The sequence below is a fragment of the Diadema setosum genome, chromosome 6 (genome assembly GCF_964275005.1).
Source record: "Diadema setosum chromosome 6, eeDiaSeto1, whole genome shotgun sequence".
Classification (NCBI taxonomy): Eukaryota; Metazoa; Echinodermata; class Echinoidea; order Diadematoida; family Diadematidae; genus Diadema; species Diadema setosum.
Genome location: NC_092690.1, coordinates 26,906,320 through 26,926,796, shown reverse-complemented (window position 1 = coordinate 26,926,796; position 20,477 = coordinate 26,906,320). Strand labels below are relative to the sequence as shown.

General features: G+C 38.8%; 1 protein-coding gene across 1 annotated transcript in view; it reads right to left on the bottom strand.

Annotated features, from left to right (window-relative positions):
* LOC140229676 (tyrosine-protein kinase JAK2-like) overlaps positions 1 to 19,567 on the bottom strand; it is a 65,056-nt gene extending 45,489 nt beyond the window's left edge. The window contains exons 1-2 of the mRNA XM_072309918.1: positions 18,782 to 19,567; positions 18,395 to 18,514 (exon numbers count right to left, since the gene is read on the bottom strand). Coding sequence (XP_072166019.1) covers positions 18,395 to 18,514; positions 18,782 to 19,567 — 906 coding nt within the window. The remainder of the gene's footprint in view (positions 1 to 18,394; positions 18,515 to 18,781) is intronic.
* Positions 19,568 to 20,477: the final 910 nt, after the last annotated feature.

Below are 20,477 nucleotides of genomic sequence, written 5' to 3'. Positions count from 1 at the left end.
TCACTAACGTGATGATATTCAAGTATTAAGTTTTTCCGAATACGAAAAGCATACCAGATTCGTGTTTCTAAAATCATGTTCACCAGGTTGTCGTCTAGTGATGTCTTCTGATTGAGATTTGCTCCAATGTGGATGTGCCAGTTGAGTCTGAATAATTTACCGTCTTTGATACATGATGAAGGAGATGTGTTCAGGGGCCCTACAGCTTGTATTGACCTTCTATTCACTTCCATCAGGTTGCATGTATGATACATAGCAGACTCTTGCATAATGAGTGGTCTCAAAAGTTGTGCGTTTGATCAGACTGTGGCATTTTGTTTGGGATGGGATGCCGTCTGCTGTTAGCACCTGCACAGGAAAGTCGGAACACTTCCCCAGTCTCATGAAAAATTTAGTTGAAGGGAAGATTTGGGATTGGCTGAGATGGGGCTTCCTATCTTTGTAATTATTATCATCTTCTTTTTCTTGTTTTTTTTTGTGAGATAATGAGGAACTACTTACAAAATATGAAAGAGCACACAAGTCTAAAATGGAATCAAAGTTTATTTGATGAAACCTGGTTTGAAAAGGCCAAGGTATCCAAAAATAAAGTGGTCCCCATAAAAAGTGGGAAAGCCCTGCACTGCTTCATCATATGCTGAGAACTCTAGACAACACTATGGAAAAGCACCTGAGGAAAAAAAGAAAGAAAAGGAGGAGAAGAAGAAGAGGAAGAAAAAGAAGAAAAGAGGCCCCCTGCAAGAAGCCATCAGCAAGAATAAAAACAGTTTCAATGTTTGTCCAAAATACCTTCACCCAAAACTGTCTTGGTTTGTTTGCATGCATTTGTTTTAGAAGTACTACAAAAAGGCAAACTAAACAGCAGAATAATATCTTGGTTTTCAACTCACAATTCAACATTTATAATATCCATTACATATTGGTACAGTTTCAAACCCACATGTATGAAAAAAAAAAAGTTTTAATGTTTGTCCAAAATACCTTCACCCAAAAATGTCTTGGCTTGTTTGCATGCATTTGTTTTTGAAGTACTGCAAAAAGGCAAACAAATGGCAGAATAACTCGAAATCCAACATTTATATCCATTACATATCACAGCTTTTAAAAACCCACATATATGGTCAATTGCTCAGGGCAAATTTAATCAGGCTCAAACCAAATTTTGCCCCCCCCCCCCCCCATCGAAAGGCACCACAAAACCAGAAAAGTAACAAACAAAAATACGTCACTTTTATATGAAAAAATTAAGTGGGGGACATTTATGGTAGAACTGTATCTCAATTTCAGCCAGCCAAACAAAAGCATGTGAAGGATGCACGAACGGTCACATGCTTAGCACCCCTTTTGGCCCCATCCTCCTCCTCTATTTATCAATCATGAACTTCATATCAAGTCACAATCATGAATCAATTATTCTTATCCTTATGATCAGAAATGTCACTACTAGAGCATTGTTAAAAGGGGTCAAGATCTCCCCCCCCCCCCACCCTAAAAAAAAAAAAAGAAAAGAAAAAAAAAGACCCCAAACTGTCAAATTCATATACAGGGGGAAATATATCCTTGTGATGCCAAAAAAGTATCTTTGACATGGTTTTTATTTGTATTTCACTGATACAAAGAAAAGAATTATATCAAATGGTAGTAACAGCATTGATAATTTTATAGCATTTTAGAGTCTAGAAAACTGCCTGAAGTTTGATAATTTCCTGGTTTATTTTGAATGTAATTCAGTGACCATTCATAACTCTAAAATGAAACTAATTTCTTCAATGACAGTTCTTTCTTTTTCAAATCTGGGAAAGTAGACCCTATTGTTTTCATCCATACAACTGTGTAAACAAACATGGTATGACACTGTTTAACCATGGGCAGAACAAACTGTTGACAATTTTTTTTTTTTCCCTGAAATGTTTTTCTTGTTTTGCCTAATTACCGCAACCGCAAGAAGGCTTTAAAACACGTATTGTGATACCCGTTGATGGTCCTCAAACGATCATAGCTTGGCAGTCTTCTCCTCTTACGCGGCCGTATCAATTTCAAGAGCCTTTCTACTTGTAATCAAGTCTGACATTTCAATGCAATTCAAGCATCCCCCTGATTTCCGTGTGTCCGCACATCAGACTTGCCCCATTACCATCGGGCAGCCAGCAAAACAGAGTCCCCAAAAACATCTTCAGGAGCATTCACATTAGAAATACTGTGATAAGTACATGTAGCGGTCATAAATACCACAGTGATTTGTTTACACCATTCTCACTGACCAGACACCATGGTTATAGATATACTGTGGTAATTTGATTGGTTTTGTTCTTATTCGCGAAATACTGGCATATTTCTAGCCAAACATTGCATTTGATACGATAATGCGGGCATCTCCCAACGTGAAAATACACAAAGTGTGTCAGGTCATGCGAGAACAAGAACTCCCCTGATCATACACAATGAGCGAATATTTTGTGACATAATTCCCACTCAAATCCTGCATGCACAATATGCACAAAGTATGAATTGCCACCCTAAATACAGCTGTACCATGGTATTTTGTGGTGTATTTGCCTTCACATTATGAAATGCCATGCAAAACAATGTAAAAGTGGATATTTTCGAGTGAGTAATTTTTCGTGCTTGACTGGGCAAGGTGAATTTAACATTTTTCCATTATCACTGCAGAATCAGGAAATAAAATAATTATAAAGGTCATTAAAAATCTGCACAAAATCATAATGACAACTCACCCATATCTGTCATGGAAAGGCAACATACTCATGGATAAAAAGTATTGCCAATCTAAGAAAAACATAGCAATTTTACCGCTTACGAAAAAATATATATCTCACACAAACAATATCTGAAAAACAGTGAGCTCAAATGAAAACAATCATTAACTCTGCCCTATCAAACAGCAATGAATAGCAAATATTAATGAAAAAGATCTGCAACAAACCAAAGAAATTTGAATTCTGGGATTTGTTTGAACAAAGTGTCTAAATTTCCTCATTGTGAACGCTTACCAAGAGTTTTATTGCTCATTCTGCTGTCACTGAATTCATGCATATTTTGCAGGGAAATCCCCTTTTACTAGACCACTCTGGGAGTTGGGCACTCTAACAGGAATATTCATTATTTTATCTCTCATCCGGCCAGGTGGGATAGCACTCTATTCCTCTGAAACTCTGGTGTAGGAATCTTCAAACCTTACCCAAAGGCCCGGAGTACTTGTTGAATGTGCTAGCAATGAGTGCATTCACATTCAAATTACCATTCATGTTGAAATACCAAAGTAATTCGTTTGCACTGTTCTCGTGGGCAGAGTACCATGCAGCATTTCTGGTAATTACTATACAGTATAGTACACTTGTCCGTATCTCCAATGGATAAAAGACAAGATTTATCATGAATGTCAGATCACATGAGAAATGGATGCATGTACCCTCCTGTACAATGTTATTGTTTCCTGAAACAATTCAAACTTGCTTGCATCAATACACACATTTCGCTGCAGGGTAGAAAATTTTACTAACACCTCCGAATACTACGGTTGATACACGGTGCAGGATTAGGATTGTGATTTTATTAGATATTACATTCACACCACCAAAGTGTGAAAAAAATGGAGCTTTGAAGGGAACTCTAGGTCTACATTGAGTCCTGTGCTTGAAAGAAAGAACAAGAAGAAAACAGGTTTTATACACTGCAAACCTCTGTTACATTTTAGGACTTTCAAATGGGAAGGGCACATAATCTACCGAAGTGTGCCCTGTGCGGCCCTATCATTCTCACACTTTGGCAGCAAACATGACTTGAATGCACAAAATTCCAAGAATTTTACCTTCTGGGCATAAATACTTGAATACCAGGCACAAGACAACTACCAGTAATGGACTCCTTTGGAACTACACGTACACTTTCCTTTTCTCAGAACAGACCACCAGAAAACCTACACTCTATATTCAATGACAACCATGTAGTTGCAAAAGAATATAGTTCATACACAATTACACACTGCACAAATTACTGCAATAAAAATAAAACATTACAAAGAAAGTACATGTAAATACCTGTAGACATATAAACAAACAAAGACACAAACTACACAACAAACACAAGAACAGGCAATTAATCTAGAGAAACTTATTGTTATAACCAACAAGAAATTAATACCAGTATTCTCTTTTTCTCCTCTCTGTGAAGATAATGAGTGAAATAATCAATCAGATCACTAACCGTGAAACAATAAGATCGCTGAAGGTGAACTGGTACTCTTTGTGCATGCTTTCCTTTGCCCATTTTTCACATGATACTTGGTAAATCGCACAATGCAGTTACACTGGCATGGATCTTGCTTGGCCTCAAGTTGACTGGTACACAATGTAGATTCAATACCACATATATGTAGTAGCTAACTTCAGAGTTCTAAGCTGAGCCCAAAATGAGATGTCACTATAAAACTCTAAACCAGGAACTGGGCAAATGATCTTGTAGTTGGCTTATAAAATACTTTATATCAGAGTTACTATAAACATTCATAACCACAAGACTTTCTCATGGTTCAGTCACAGAGTCACGAGTGATGCCCATTGACAAAAACTACAAGGCATACTAGGACTGATAAGCACCATAACATGAAAGGAGCTCACAGCTGAGAAACAACTTCACTCATGAATCTTTGATGATAGTGGCGATAATCAATTACAAGTTCACTGAGTGAACACAGCTTTTATCTCTACCAGGGGGGTGGGAATTTCTCTTCCCACCTCCCTGTCTCTACCATGCAATGAAGAAAAAATGTAGACACTTTAATATTTCCAAACACTTTGCACTGTTCAGTTGGGGTGATACCTTTGATGGTCCAACTTGACAATCATATGAGAAACTTCATCAAAAAGTTGGGGTTTTCAGCCAGTATAAAAGCAAAAGCAGAGCAGATACCTTGTTGTTCACGAGCCAAAAAATGGGTAAATATTGAGGGATCACGTTGAGAGCCTGCAAAATATCCCCACAATTGAAATTGAAGGTATCAACGGAGAGGACCATTTCATTTGACAGGCAGGTATAATTGGAAACTAAAGGCGAGAGGGTGGAGAGGGCAATGGAGGCAGGGAGGAGGGAAGGTGGATATGGATACATGGCAAGGAAGAAGTCTCCCTGGATGGTACTGACTATGGCCCTTTTCATACTGCTTGAAACAAAAGCGTCAATAATCTGATTTAACCCTCTCACACCCGACCACTTTGTAGACAACACTCTCTTTGTGGAACAGATCCTATCCAGAGCATGCCAGTTGGGGAAACAAATAGCATTCCGGCTGATGATTAATTGACATAACCTGACATTTACAACTCTGGGAAATGTACTCCACTCACACCACCACTGAGGATGCCTTTCCAGCAAGTCTCGTTGCCACGGTAGCCAGCAGAGGTCAAGGTGGATGCACATGATATTTGCACCCTGGGCTTTAACAACATTTCTAAAAGTGGAAAATATGTGTAGGCCCCTACAGGCAGATCCTCTGGCATGGTGGCATCTTACATTCAACTTTTATGAGTTGTTTCATGAGTGTATGATTGGTATGTTTACTGACCGTGACCATCTAATAACAAGTTGGTCCAATATGAGAAACTTGTTCTAGAGGCAAGCTACTACCTGTACCTAGGCAATGTCTTCTGCACATTCACATGATTTTTATGAAACAAAATTAAAAAGAAATGGTCCATGAAGTTGAGGCAACTCTCCTTTGGTGGTGATGTGAATGTCACACCTTTCGCAAAATTACACATTAAGAAGACACTGACATTTAAACCATCAAAGAAGAGCCTAGGGGAGAAATCAATACCATGCATAATGTGATGACAAGAGGCAATATATAGGACCTTCATTGCAGTTCAACTCAGTGCTTTCATCTTCATCTTCATCTTCAATCCCAATAATTAGCAAAGGAATTGATGGTGAACTTCCATGGACCTGCTAGAAGAAAATCATTTTTTTTTTTTTTTTTTTTTTTTTTGCTGCATGACTTATCTCCTTGTATGCTACTTTAACCCGTTGAGGACGAGTCCCGAGTATACTCGGGCAAGCGTCTATGGGAAATGCGTGTTGTAGCAAAATCAAACCGTCCTCAACGGGTTAATAAACTTTCACACCATTACTTTTTCATGACAGGCAAATTTGTGGATGTATTAAGTGAAAAGTTTTGTTCTTTCCTTATCTCCCCATACACTTGTGTGTCCTAAATGTTCTGCACTACTTCAGGAGGGCCCCGGAATTGCACAAATTTCCATCCTGCAAAACTATTCCTATCTTTACACTGAAAGTTTTTTTCTTTTCCTATTGCTGTGACACCTCCGTCAATATTGCACGAGTACCATAACTAAAGAGTCAAGGTCTGACTGGCTCCATCATGAATTCAGATTTGCAAAACCCTGTCTTTTCTTTTGAATGTGAACGGGATTCATGAGAGACTGAAACTCACTCCACAGCAGGAATGTCTGGGTGACTGGTGTCACTTTGACTTGGAGCGTTTCACACTTTTGAGAAGATGCAGGCCTTAAAATTGTGTTCGTGTCAATGGCCTGTATTCTCAAATGTTTGTTAAGTGCAGTATACATACATATATTAGGTGTGGCTGTCATTCTCATCGAGGTATGAATTCCTAGGCATGATATGAGTGAACACTATCCATGACAAAAACTAGAAGAACCATGGTCTAAATACAAATACTGTGCATGTCACAGCCTAAACTTCGAGCATTTTAATTGATACATTACATTACCACAAGTGACACTCAAAGGCACCATTTAATTCTGCTGCCGGTTTGCAAAATTCAAGCAACATGGTACTCACGCTACCACAAAACTGTAGTTTAGGCTTACACAATGCAGCTAAAGATTAAAGGGATCGTATAGTTTTGGTAGAGACCTAATTTCAGGTTTCTAACATTTTTTAGTGAGATAATGAGAAACCTCTCATGAAATATGAAAGAGCATGTAATTCCATGAGGAATTCAACTTTTATTTGATGAAAATTGGTTTTGAAATGGCTGAGATATCCAAAACAGCGATTCTAATAAGTGTGGGACCCACACTTTATTACCATCGCTTTGTTTTACTTTGTTTTTGGATGTTTCAGTCATTCCAAACCCGGTTTTCATCAATAAACTTTGAATTCCTCTTAAAATGATAAGCTCTGTACTATTTTATAAGTGTTTTCTTTTGGTATTTCGCAAAAAGTTAAAAGCCCAATTCTCATCTCCACCAATACTGTACCATCCCTTTAACTTGCACTTTTAAACTTTTTAATGAAAACGTAAATTTCTAGTTTTACAGTACCTGTGTATAAACGTATCCATGCATTTATCATGACTATCATATCAGGAAATAGAATGTACAGTGTATCACACCGTTTTTACAGAGTTCATAAATATTACACTGTACAGACAAAACAAACTAAAAAACCTCCTGTCCCCATAAAAAGTTGAAATCTATAGTTTATGCCCTAGATTGTTTTCAGGTTTGTTCTTTAGCTATTGAGTTGTTGTTTTCTCTCTTTTTTTCCCCTCGGGGAGGTTGGATGGATTGACTTACAATCAATCAATTCTTTTTAAAGCTATATTATGGTAGCCGATGGCATGCAGTATAAACAGCATCAGCAATAAAAAAAGATGAATTTGATAGACCAGCAATGTTGAACAGACTGCAGCAAGAGCAGAATGAGGCTTGATCAATTCAATCAAACCGTTGAGGGTATCTGAAATTGAATCCATGGTCAAACCGGGAAGCGGTTAATCTAAAAAGTCGGTCGACTTTTATGCAAATGACACACGACACAAAGTTTGTGTACTGTGCTTAACTTTCTCCCCATCCCCTCCCCCCCACCAACCCCCCCCCCCCCCAAAAAAAAACCCCAACAACAACAACAACAAAACAGACGGAGACAAAAAATAAAGAGATATAAAACATATAATGCACTTGTAACATTGTGGGTTGTACTTTGAGGAGCATTCAATGTCAGGCAGTTATGTGTATGTCAGCAAAAAAAAAAAAAAATAAAAATAAAAATGCCTAATATTGCAATATCCCAGAAAAGTCAATGTGTATTTCTTGAAACTGACTGTTTATGTCACTCTCCTTGGTATTTTCCGACAAGTGCAACCAATGTTTAATTGTTTTAAATGATTCAGCAAACAGAATCTACTCCCTTTCCAGCAACAGCAGAATGTTAAAAAAATATCATTCGGCCCATCCTCTCCCTTTTTGTTGTATGATTTTTCTTTTTCTTTTTTTTTTTCTTTTTTTTTTCTTTTTTTTTTTTGGGGGGGGGGGAACAGAGAAAACAAAGGTCACTCTGTACATATCAAATCGAACAGCATGCATGGTCACCCTGCATATTGGATTTGGTAATATTGCAAAGTTTTTGTTTTCTATGGTTTTATATAATATACTCACACCTTGTCAGTTTAGTTTTTTGTTATTAAAACAAAACAAAAGCAAAACCAAATCAGTATCAAATGTATTGATCTATTTGTGTTGTCCAATTCATGAATTATATTGCTGGCACAGTAAAAGAAAAATTCAGTTTAAACAAAGGAGCATCCGCCCTTCGATTGCTTTCATCAAATTGTGATGAGGTATGCCATTGAAACTAGCAAAACCATTTAAATACAGGGCCAAGTCTCACAGATAAATTATTCATATCATCAATTTACTTTCTATGACAATATTGACTGCAAAAAAATAAGTGCAACATGAAAAAGAGGAAGATTGAATTCATTTCGGCCTGATCACCTGCAGTAGCAAATAAAGGGTTTCAGGCGTAATGACTGTAACACGTACATGTTCTTTGACACATGGTCGTTCCATTGAATTTGTGTGCAGACGCGTGACCTCATCTACATAGCGGGTACAAATTCTGCATACATTGTACTCAGCTGCAAATGGGTAAACATTGAAATGAGTTCAGTTATTGTTATATTACCCCTCCTACAACTGCTTAAATTCATATGGGGTGGTAGTAAAGGAGTGGAATCACTTCACAATTTGTGGATGTTTGTTGTATACAGATAATGCATACAGTAGGTTCCACGGCATTGAATGCTAATACATTGTAGCATTCCACTGGCTTTGATGTTCCATGGTCCGAGCTGCTCTTCCAAGAATTTGGATATAAAGACCAAAGAACAAGTTCTACATTTTAACCCGTTAAGGACGAGTCCCGAGTATACTCGGGCAGGTGTCTATGGGAAATGCGTGTTGTAGCAAAATCAGTCCGTCCTCAACGGGTTAATAATGTTACGCTGTATTTCACAAGGAAATCTCGACATCCAGCATGGAACTTGACTGCAATATGCTAAAGTAAAAAACATCCCAACTGTTTTCAATTCCACTTGACTGTTTATACCTAGATGGACTTAAAAAAAAAAAAAGAGACGGAAAACAGTGCTCATGAAAATTCAACATACTAGTACCGTATTACTCTTTTGACATAGTGAGTGCTAAAAAGTAAAAACAACAACTACAACAACAATGCTCCTGTTCTCACTTGCCATGGTTAATTCTGGACTTTCAAAGCCCCATGAATATACATGACCATTCATCCAAGCAGTTTTGTTTACAAAATACAGCTTGATACCATCCTGATCAAGTTGTGGTATTGAATATTGATGAGAGTCTTGCCTGGGATTGGTTGCAGCGCTTCCTTACTTTATAGCCCACACCATTTCTATTATTAGCCCATTGAGGACGAGTCCTGAGTATACTCGGGAATTTGTCTATGGGAAATGCGTGTTGTAGCAAAATCAAACCGTCCTCAACGGGTTAGAAGTGTTCTCACTGCCTTTCTTTGTAATAGCATTGCTATTTGGTGCACTGCACCTCAATTTGGTGCTACACAACCCTGTCGATTTGTGGGGCTAGATAGCTCTCTACTATCTATTAAAGAGAAAGAGAATTGAGAATCACAAATACGTACACTGCGTGTATCACATGCAAACAGAATGCCATGGAAGAGATTTGAAATGCCTTGTCTGACATTATATCCTCCATTATATTACTTGCCTCATTTTCACAGCATCCATGAAACTGTTACTCACGAAAAGCCTAACAAGCAGATAGAAACTTTTGTACAAGTTTATGGAATAGGGGAGCAATACTAGTGGTACACATGTACATGTAGAAAGAATGTTGATAGTGTACACTGTACATGTATGACGGTTTGCCATTAGACTATTTTTCCTTTTCTAATTTCATTTTTTTTTTTCTGCAAACAGCAACAATTAGGAAGAGCACCACTTAAGATTGAGTTGCACTAATTGCCACTAAAATACAAATTGTATGATAACAATTTTGGAGAGTATTTGTGAGAGTGCAGAATGGTATTACAACAAATCAACAATTTGCATGATCTGTATGTGACAAAACAAAATCATATTTGAAGGATATTGTATGATTGACATAATTTCTCTGAACTTGCCCTATAGAGAATTCTCATAAAACCTGACTCATTCCTTTGTCTATGAACTGGAATGAGGTTAAAAAAAATACAGAAACAGTAGTATTAAACAGACTGTATGGAAGTTCACATTCATTCAACCGATCCCAGCTTGTTGGTTTAATGGAAGGAACTAAACAGCCACAACAGGGAAAACCAGTCTTTCCAACACATTTTTTATCTCCATATTATTCGTGGAAATGAAAGCTATGGAAAAGGCCTACATAAAATGGTCATATATACAAACAATTACCTACCTTTGTTAAATTCTATAAATCAACATGAGTAAGATCTCCTTAGATTTTTCATCTCCTTCCATCCCCCCCCCCCCATCATGAAAAAACAACAACAATTAATCAACAAATGACATTTCATATATCGCAGCCATTCATAATGTACACCCCCAGGTCATCCCTCTCACAGGGCACATTCAAACGGCCATTCCACGAAAAATTTGATGGGGGGGGGGGAAATTACCGTTGCACCTGTATGTTCATTGTGTTTTGCATCATTTGACAACTCATGACTATGGTGTGAGTCGTCTCACATACATGTACATGGTACATGGTTGCATGTTTAATAATTGACTCCAAACCATCAATTAGTGTATGAACTGTCCGCTACAGTCTAGCACTCACCGTAATCAGCGGATTAAGCCGTGCATTCAAGGCTATTCAATGCCAGACCGTCTGATTGCTCATGCGTATCAACTCTGCCATTGAATTCATTCAAATCCAGCATTTTACGTGAAGTACAGCCACAAACAATGAGTAATGTAGCATCATTCCGTCTTTTTGTACTTGTAACCAACTGAAATGTACTGTAGCTGCCTGAATTGTATGGCTTACAACGACTGTCTCAATGCCAAATCCTGATTGTTAGACTGTGCTTCATACTAACACGTAGGCCTACACCTTTGTACCTGCCACACAGCACTTTACTCAATAGGCACATCATATAAAACCATTCAAAATCCTGTAAGCTTGGTGACGCTTCAAAAGCACAATCATTGCACATCAATTTACATACCACATTGTATGGTAATGGCATGAGTGTAACAGCTGATGTTACATGTAGTTGTACAACTTTTAGTAGATGTACAACTTTAATAGTAGATGTACAAGTATGCAACAGCACAAACAAGTGGAACAAAAATATATATATAAATATTATTCACAAGGAGACTGTTCACAATATCATTAGTCTGAAAATGGAGCTAATCTTACAGCAAAATATTGCTTTTAATACACTGTACATCTGGAAATGCTTATTGTGTTTTATATGTTACAATGTAGCGCCTACAATAATCAAATGAAAGAAAGCAAAGCAAAATTACATAAACTTTGTACTTGCTTGAAATTGCCAAACCCTTGACAGGGTTTCAAATGGATTTGTTGGTAAAATCAATTCAAATCCTTCAATCCCACTCCTGAAGGCTACTTTCTGTATTTCTATTCTTCTGGGCTTCAAGATACAATTAACAATTTCAAAGCTTGTGCAAACTTTGCCAGGTTATTTCAAAACTCTAGAACTCTAAAATCATTTCAGTACTTCCTTAACAAACATGCAAACAAACTGATGGCACCCCTTTTGAGCACACAGTGTGGATCTCCAAGGTTATTTCCTTAGGCCAAAAAAAAAAAAAAATTGTTGCATTGGCGTAACCCGCCCGACCCTAAAAATTCCGCCGACCCCATGTTTTTTTATTATTATTATTTTTTTTTTTTTGCTATCGATATCAAATATCTTGTTGATTGTGATCGCGATCGCACAAACCCGGAAGTGGAAACGGCTCTGGGGATATCGGATGTACGAGGGAGAGATCTAGCGCCTCGCATTTAAAGCCTTCCTTGATCCGTACGTCATCTGTTTCCAACACGGACATGTACTCTAACAAGATTTATTCAGTGTATACGTAGCATTCAGACTGCGATGTATTGTGCACAGTTTTGCCATAGGTTTCTTGTGTGGAGAACTTACACGAATCTGTATATGTGGGACTGTAATAGAGATCGCCGTGTGCGATGAAAAGATCGTACATATGGGTCAATTTGCATCTATCTTATCTAAGTCAAAATAGTAAAATATGAAGTGAAAACATTCAGGATAGGGATTTCAACATCTTTAAATTCTGTGAAGGGGTATAATTCCAGTAATATCGGCCTCATAAATGATTTGTAGAATAGATGAACACAGCACATTCGGTGCAGCAGTTGTAACTGTTTACTGAGCTGAGCACGAGTTTTACACGTAAAATGCAGGTAGCAAAAAAAAAAAAAAAAAAAAAAAAAAAAAAATCCGCCCGACCGACCCTATTTGAAAATCTCATGTTACGCCAATGCAACAATTTTTTTTTTTTTGGCCTTAGTGTGAATCAGCCTTGATTTCTACAACTCTCTAGCACAGGCTAGCCAGGCAAAGGAACATCACAAAACTTCCGCTAACAGCAACTACAGTAAATTCGGAAAACTCTGGCCTGAATAGGACAGAAAGCTTCCACTCCCATTCAGTTTGAATATCAAATAGAAAGTGATCAGACACCTGTATTGAAAACATGCAATTGAAATTTACTGTCATCGTAGAGCAATAAAGAGTGTTGCTACCAAATGTATGGTAGTCAAAGAAAAGCGACATTTGGCTACATTACATCTTCTTTTTGAATGATTTTTTTTTTTCCAGTACAGTATACTACTTGTAATACTTGCATACAGTGTAAATTCAAGAATGCAGCATATTTGGGTAGTAAATTTACATTCAGATGCAAACATTTATGTACAACCATGTACATGTTAGCTGTGAGTCATTCAGGACTTTAAATGCACATTCTGACAATATGCATGGAGGTTTCATGGTATAAAATGCATTATTAAAAGTAACCAGACTTGCTTCCTCAGAACTCATACATTTACTGTAGGTCCTATAGCTTACATGTTTGTATTAAACGACCTGAAAAAGGGGAGGGGGTGATTACAGCTTTGTGCAATACCATCAAGGCATCAGTTTAGATGCACAGTATCTCAGTGCATTATGTAATATTCAAAGACTCTCATATCTTTGAATAGCTTGAATTCTAATCTCTATGGAATGTCCACATGTTTGTTCTTTCCAATGTTGTGATTATACACACTGCACATGAATATCATCAAAAAAAGACACACAGCAAAAAAAGGTACACTTTCTTTTGTAAAAAGGGAACAGACTAGGCTATCACTATAGAGATATCTATGGTCATCACAAAAAAAGGTACACTTTCTTTTGTAAAAAGGGAACAGACTAGGCTATCACTATAGAGATATCTATGGTCATCAAAAAAAAAGGTACACTTTCTTTTGTAAAAAGGGAACAGACTAGGCTATCACTACAGAGATATCTATGGTCATCACAAAAAATGGTACACTTTCTTTTGTAAAAAGGGAACAGACTAGGCTATCACTACAGAGATATCTATGGTCATCACATATCAACGCACACAATGCAAACACATTCATGCACACATGCATAATGCACACAACCACTCATATCAACTACAGTTGTAACATGGGAGATTTGTCCATAGCTCCTGTTTTTGTATGCATGCACCATTTAACACACAAAACACAATGGTGGCTAGACAAAAGACAAAAAAAAAAAAAAAAAAGAGAGAAAGAGAAAGAAATCTCCTACTGTGGGAGTGAAGGTTACCAGGCTACCCTGGATGTCCAGGGGTCCCTGAGCCCTGCCCTGGACGCGCCCTGGATAGGAGGGGCCTAGGGATAACTAACCATGAGAGGTGCTATCATGGCCATTTCACTCCAGGAAACAAGTAGCATCCTCACACCTCGCAGATCCCGATGTTCATGAGGTAGTGTTTATCACGTAAAACATTGGACTGCACTTCTCTCTTCATTGCACACATAAATGTACAGTGTGTATTGATCCATAGGGGTCAAATACTAAACTTGCGAAGGCAGAATCAGTATTTTAGAAACGATGGTAAAAAACACAGATCTTAACAAAATGCCGTTCAGGCTTAAACTTTTTTCATGCTTGAGAGAGAGCCGATTTTGCAAGCATGCATTCCGCACTGTTAAAAAACTATGAACCCTAATGAAACAAGCTGCTAGGCATCATATGTGTATTTCACATGAACTGGAAGGCACTGAGCTGATGTCAGAATAAATGCCTTTGTAGTACATTGTAATTATTCGTTTATGTTTCGTGCAAAACATATACAGCATTGCAGATCACAATGTGATTTGCATTTATGCTTCCCGTTAGAATGCGTTCAGAGAGAATTACCAATTAAAACTACAGGAAGTTTCTTCAGGTTGTAGTACTCTACACATGATCAGAAAGAAAAGGGGGAAATAGGTATAGTGGGGGGGGGGGGGTGGGGAATAAATTATCAATCCATGAAAGGGAGACCATGCACCACACTGCAGATAACTTTACACCTTGTTTACACTACTGTAGACTAAAAAATGACTATGACAACCAGCCCCGCCTTTGATTCAAGGACATTTGTCAGATGATCAATCGGTATTAAATATCCTTTATAATTCTCGTCTGACATTGCTGAAATCTAAACCAAATGCTGTTTTGTTTTTTCTCTAAAATTTCTTATTTTGTCACGGCATGCTTTCAAAACAATATTCTCTTCAGGGAAAGGCTTCGTGTCATTTGAATAGAAAAACGAGACAGAGATATAATATGTAGAGAAAAAAATATACGAAAGACAAAAAGCTGAGGCAATATGAATGCACAGAAAAGGCAATTCGGATGCTGCTCCTCCTTTAAAGGACAAGTTCACCTTCATTAACATAAGGATTGAGAGAGTGCAGCAATATTAGTAGAACACATCATTGAAAGTTTGAGGAAAATCGGACAATCCGTTGAAAAGTTATAAAGTTTTTAAAGTATCTGCACAGTCACTGCTGGATAAGAAGACTACTACAGTGTATGATGTCACATGCGTACAACGATATAAGGAAAATAAAAAGAGAATTTCACAAAACTTTACTTTTTGAATCAAGTGCAAATTTCTTCGACTTGTTACTGATGTATGTTAAGGGTGATATTATTAGCCCTGCCTTCTGAAAGAGAGAAGTCGTGTGTTCTTTTGTTATGCAAGAAAATGGAAATATGTTGAATTTTCTTTATTCTTTCTTAATATACGTTGTACACAAGTTATGTGACATCACAAGCTATAGCAGTCTTTTCATCCAGCTGTGACTGAGCAGAAACTTCAAAAATTCATAACTTTTGAACGGATTGTCCGATTTTCCCTAAACTTTCAATGATGTGTTCTACTAATATTGCTGCATTCACTCAACCCACATGTCTATGAAGGTGAACTTGTCCTTTAATTTGCAATGACTACAATAGGTGCCGGTTCTCTGTCAGAAGTTCTGGGCCCAATTTTATATAAAGTGGATAATGATTGCAACTCTTGCTGAAAAGACCATTGTCATGGTAATGACAAGAATCCAGCTTCCTGATTGGCTGTTGCTATGGGAAAGTTGCCATTCCAGCAAGACTTGCAACATGCTAACATCTTTTATGAAATGGGGTCCCGAAGTAACGCATACATGGTCCTTACTCTGTACTTCAGTGAAGTTATACGACATCTTGACTACTGAACTTGAGGTGGACCTTCAGCACTTTCTACCATCTCACTATTAATGAACATAACGTTGTACACACACCACCACTACCGACATTGTAATATATCCTTTTTAATCCTTGCAATTCCATGGTGGAAGTTCACAATACGTATTTTGATTTTTGGTGACATTGACATTGAACAATGACCTCATATCACATCTATTTTACATGGTATACACAGCACAACCGATATTTAATTTTTCCTCCTCTTAATTCAGCGGAAGCAAGACATCAACTACTGGATATGGCAAGCGAAAATATTTGTGTGCTTTTAATTTCGAGCTAGTTTCTGGTTGCACAATATGATAAAAAAAATTTCAACATCATGAAAATTTCCTCTTTTACAGCATTGGGTTTCATTCTTTTCTAAAAGCCTCTAGAAGCTTGATGAGCTCATAAAAACTATCGAAATACTTTTCTTCCACTTCCTTCTGTTGTCCAACTTCTTTCGAAGATGATAAACAGGGCGGCAAAACAAATCATTCATCCTTTCACTCGCAGTTGCTGTTCATCAGGAAAAGCAAGAGACCTGTCAATATACCAAACATCTGGCGCATTGCCACAGGAAAACGCCGGACTGGGGTGGGGTGGGGGAGGGGGAGGAAGAGAAAAGAATGCATGTTGCATTCTCAAGAAATGTTTATCACAGAGTTTGGTGCAAAGTGAGACGAAAGTACTCCCAACAGTCGCACTGCTGCCACGTTGCGCTTTCCTGTTCCATCTCCGACAGAGCTCCTCAGAATTCCTCCCACGCTTTTTAAGGAGATCGGTAACAGTACGAAAAACCCATTTTCCCAGTATTACAGCATCCAGAATGTCTGTGGGGTGTAAATGTCATCTGGCTACTGAAATACTAAAAATGGCCATTACAAACAGGAGCTCAGTCCTGCATAGCTTGAAACACAAAACAGTTGTACAACAGTAGCTCAAGTATTGCGCAATGACAAGGCAGGCACATGTGCTATCACAGCGTGCCACTGGAGACAAACTACACTGTAAAGGAGGATGTCCCAAATGTAACGTAACAGTATCACAATCTTCTAGTTTCAACATTCGTCATGTACCTACTAACAGAGCCCTGTACTAAACCTGGACAGCTCCCTCACTCTTCTCCAATTATCCATGAACGCTGCATCGGATACCATTCTCTCTCTGTTCTGTGAGCCTATACAATGGTAACACAAGTTTTTTTTTTGTTTTTGTTTTTGTTTTTGTTTTTTTTCTGGTTGTTAAAGTTGTTTGATTGCATTCTAAACAAAAATGCACCTACCCACACTACACAGTACTCCCATATTTGTTCGAGACATTTCCAAAAAGGAATGTACAGTCAAACCTGCCTTAGCGGCCACCTCTCTATAGCGACCACCTGTCTATAGCGGCCACTGAAAAATCCCCCTGAGAGAAAAGCCATGTTAAAGACCCTGTGTATAGCGGCCACCTGTCTAACGCGGCCAGCGGCCACAAATTTTGTTTCCCGCGGTAGATTTTAACCTGTCTATAGCGGCCAAAAACCCGATGGAGTGGTAGCCGAGCTGATAATTCAGGGTGTTTTTCTGCTTTTTAGCTGTGCCAGTCATTTCTGGGCAACATTCAGTGATCGCCACCGTTGCATTTATCACTTATTCAGTCACAATAATGCACTAATTCATGACTGTGCACATGCTACATCTAGTGTACTGTGCAACAATTTCCATAAACACCGGCATTGTCCTATGCATGATACACACGTGTGCATACGTACACACATAAATGTACGTATGTATATACAACGATGATACATGTACATGTAGGCAATGCACACAAAGTTGGATTACCTGTCTATAGCGGCCACCTGTCTATAACGTCCACTTTTTCCGTATCCCTTGGGTGGCCGCTATCTGGTTACAGGTTTGACTGTACGATCAAAGATGCTACACCACGTAGGATCTTTTGTATGATTTTCCAGAATCGCAAAACGGAAGTATACATCCCAAAAGTGATCAATCTGTATGGTGAGGTATTATTGCTGGATATGGGCTATGCAATGAGGAGAATTGCTAAATTTACTGGTCTGTCATGACTGGTAAAGTAATGAAATTAACATTGTCAGGGCCAAATGAAAAAAAGAAAAAAAAAAGGTCCAGGACCTGTAAATTTAAGGTTTGGACCAGCAGGAAATACTGGTTAGTGTGCAGCCCTGCTGTAGAACTGTAGATATCTCCTGTATCAATGGGAATAAGCAGGGGGGTAACTATAAATGGTACTGAAGTATAGTTCTGCCTAGACTTACCATGGGCGGAGTTGATCGGCGGTTGATTTGGAACAAGGTGCTATCGTTTTCTTTTGGAGGGTAGATGGTGATGTTGATGATGTCCTCAAATTGAAACGAATCGTCTGCCTGGACATCTTCCTATGTGCAGACACAAGAGGGCAGCAGATAATACTTTTGAATTAAGGATGGGTTCAAGTATAACATGTGGACTGAGTGAATGCATATATCTTTAGATGTCACATTTGGTAAAAGTTTGAAGAAAATCAGAAAATCCATTCAAAACTTATCAATTTTATAAGTTTTTGCACAGTAACAAGTGGATGAGAAGACTAAAACAGTTAAAATTATGTCACATGCATCATTCTATAGAATGATGATGATAATCTTGCAGATTTTAATCCTTACCCCTTTTCCACATTTGTTTATCTTCTGAACTCCTTTGCATCCGCCCACTTCGTACACATCGCCACCGTTTGTGGTGAACTGTTCCGTACCCCAGCTTTTCGTCTCTTCGCTCAGCGAAACCAGAAACATGATCTTGAAGGAGAACGCGTCCAGCGTGTCCGTACCAAAGTTTGTCAGGGCGCTGCGCACCTTGCGCCGCAGCTTGCGCTTGTCCCACCAAGAGAGGCCAGAGTTGAGTGATTTTGGGAGGAAGTGGCTGAAACGCATCCTCCCGTTCAAGTTTGCCACATTAATGCCATCCTCTTTGACATGCTGCATGAAGTCGAGCACGATGAGTCCCAGCTTCTCCTCCGTGCTCAACTCGATCTCGTCGTTGCGGAAACTGTCGCGGTACTGGCGGAACATGTAGCTCACCACGCACTCCTCCAGCAGGGAGAAACCCGACGAGCCGTTGCTGGGGTTGGCCGTCAGCGTATGGAACCTGATGCGGTATACGAGCTTCTGTTCGCTCCCGGAGGCCGGGGCCGCGATGGGTTCTGAGGGGCACAGCCATACCTTCTCCTTGGCATCGTACAGCCCAAAGAGATTTCCAGTCAGCCGTGGCACCCCGCAGTGCTGCGCCACCAGGTTGCACACCAGCTCAGCATTCAGCTGATCATTCCATGGTATCTGCAGCAGCGGGAGCTTTTCGTCCCCGTAGTGCCACACCTCGACGCAGTTGGAGTCCGGCCGCGTCTGCTCCACGTGGCTTCTGGACGACGATGTGCGCGAGGGAAGAAAGGGCATGGTTGTTAACATGCGTCTGATATTTATCTTCTCCGTCATTGAAACAAGTGGATATCCGCGCACAGGATGGAGCAAGTTTCACCGGTGGCCGCCTCTCACAAAAGGCACGGGACAACAATCCCGACAATTCCAGACAAGCCTCTCCGGCAGAGAAAACACTGGCAGTGTTCAAATGGGCTTCATCTCACCAAAAAGTTGATGCATCCCAATTGATTCCTACCAAGGAATAGCTGTGTCTGCTACATCTGTCCTGCCATTCAGTCTGACCATGTTACATCTGGAAAAAAAATGTTTGAACAAAAATAATTGCAATGATAACTAAAAATGGCACTCCTGCTATCAAGTTCAAGTATAAATGATTCAAAAATGAATTTACAACCTACCTCCATGCCGATAAACAGTCTCCAATATTCAAAAGCGTATACTATTTCTGAAATGTACACATTATGCACACCTACTACACAAGGCCTCAAATCGTAGTTTCCAAAGCAATTACAGTGTACAAGGTATAAAAGTATACACTATTACAGATAACAAAACAGTGCTGATACACCTGGGTGCAGTGCACACAAATCAGCAACCAGCAATGATTGATACCCTATCAAAAGATGTTCCATAAAATTTGATGGATTAAAAAAAAAAGAAAATATTTGAAGGATGTATACAGCTCCACCCACTTTTGTTTGAGGTAAAAATGCTGTCATTTGTGTCTATGTGCTTTGAATTTCTTGGATCATGAACTTTACTCAGGACTGCAAATGTTGTGGAATGAATTCTCTATAGAATACATGTAGTTTGCACAACAACCTGTGAATTCTCTGAACTGTGAATTTCTTCATTCTCAATGAAGAGCTGTAATTGCGAATGTGAAAACCTGAAGTAGTCAATTTAGAGGTCTTTACACCTACAA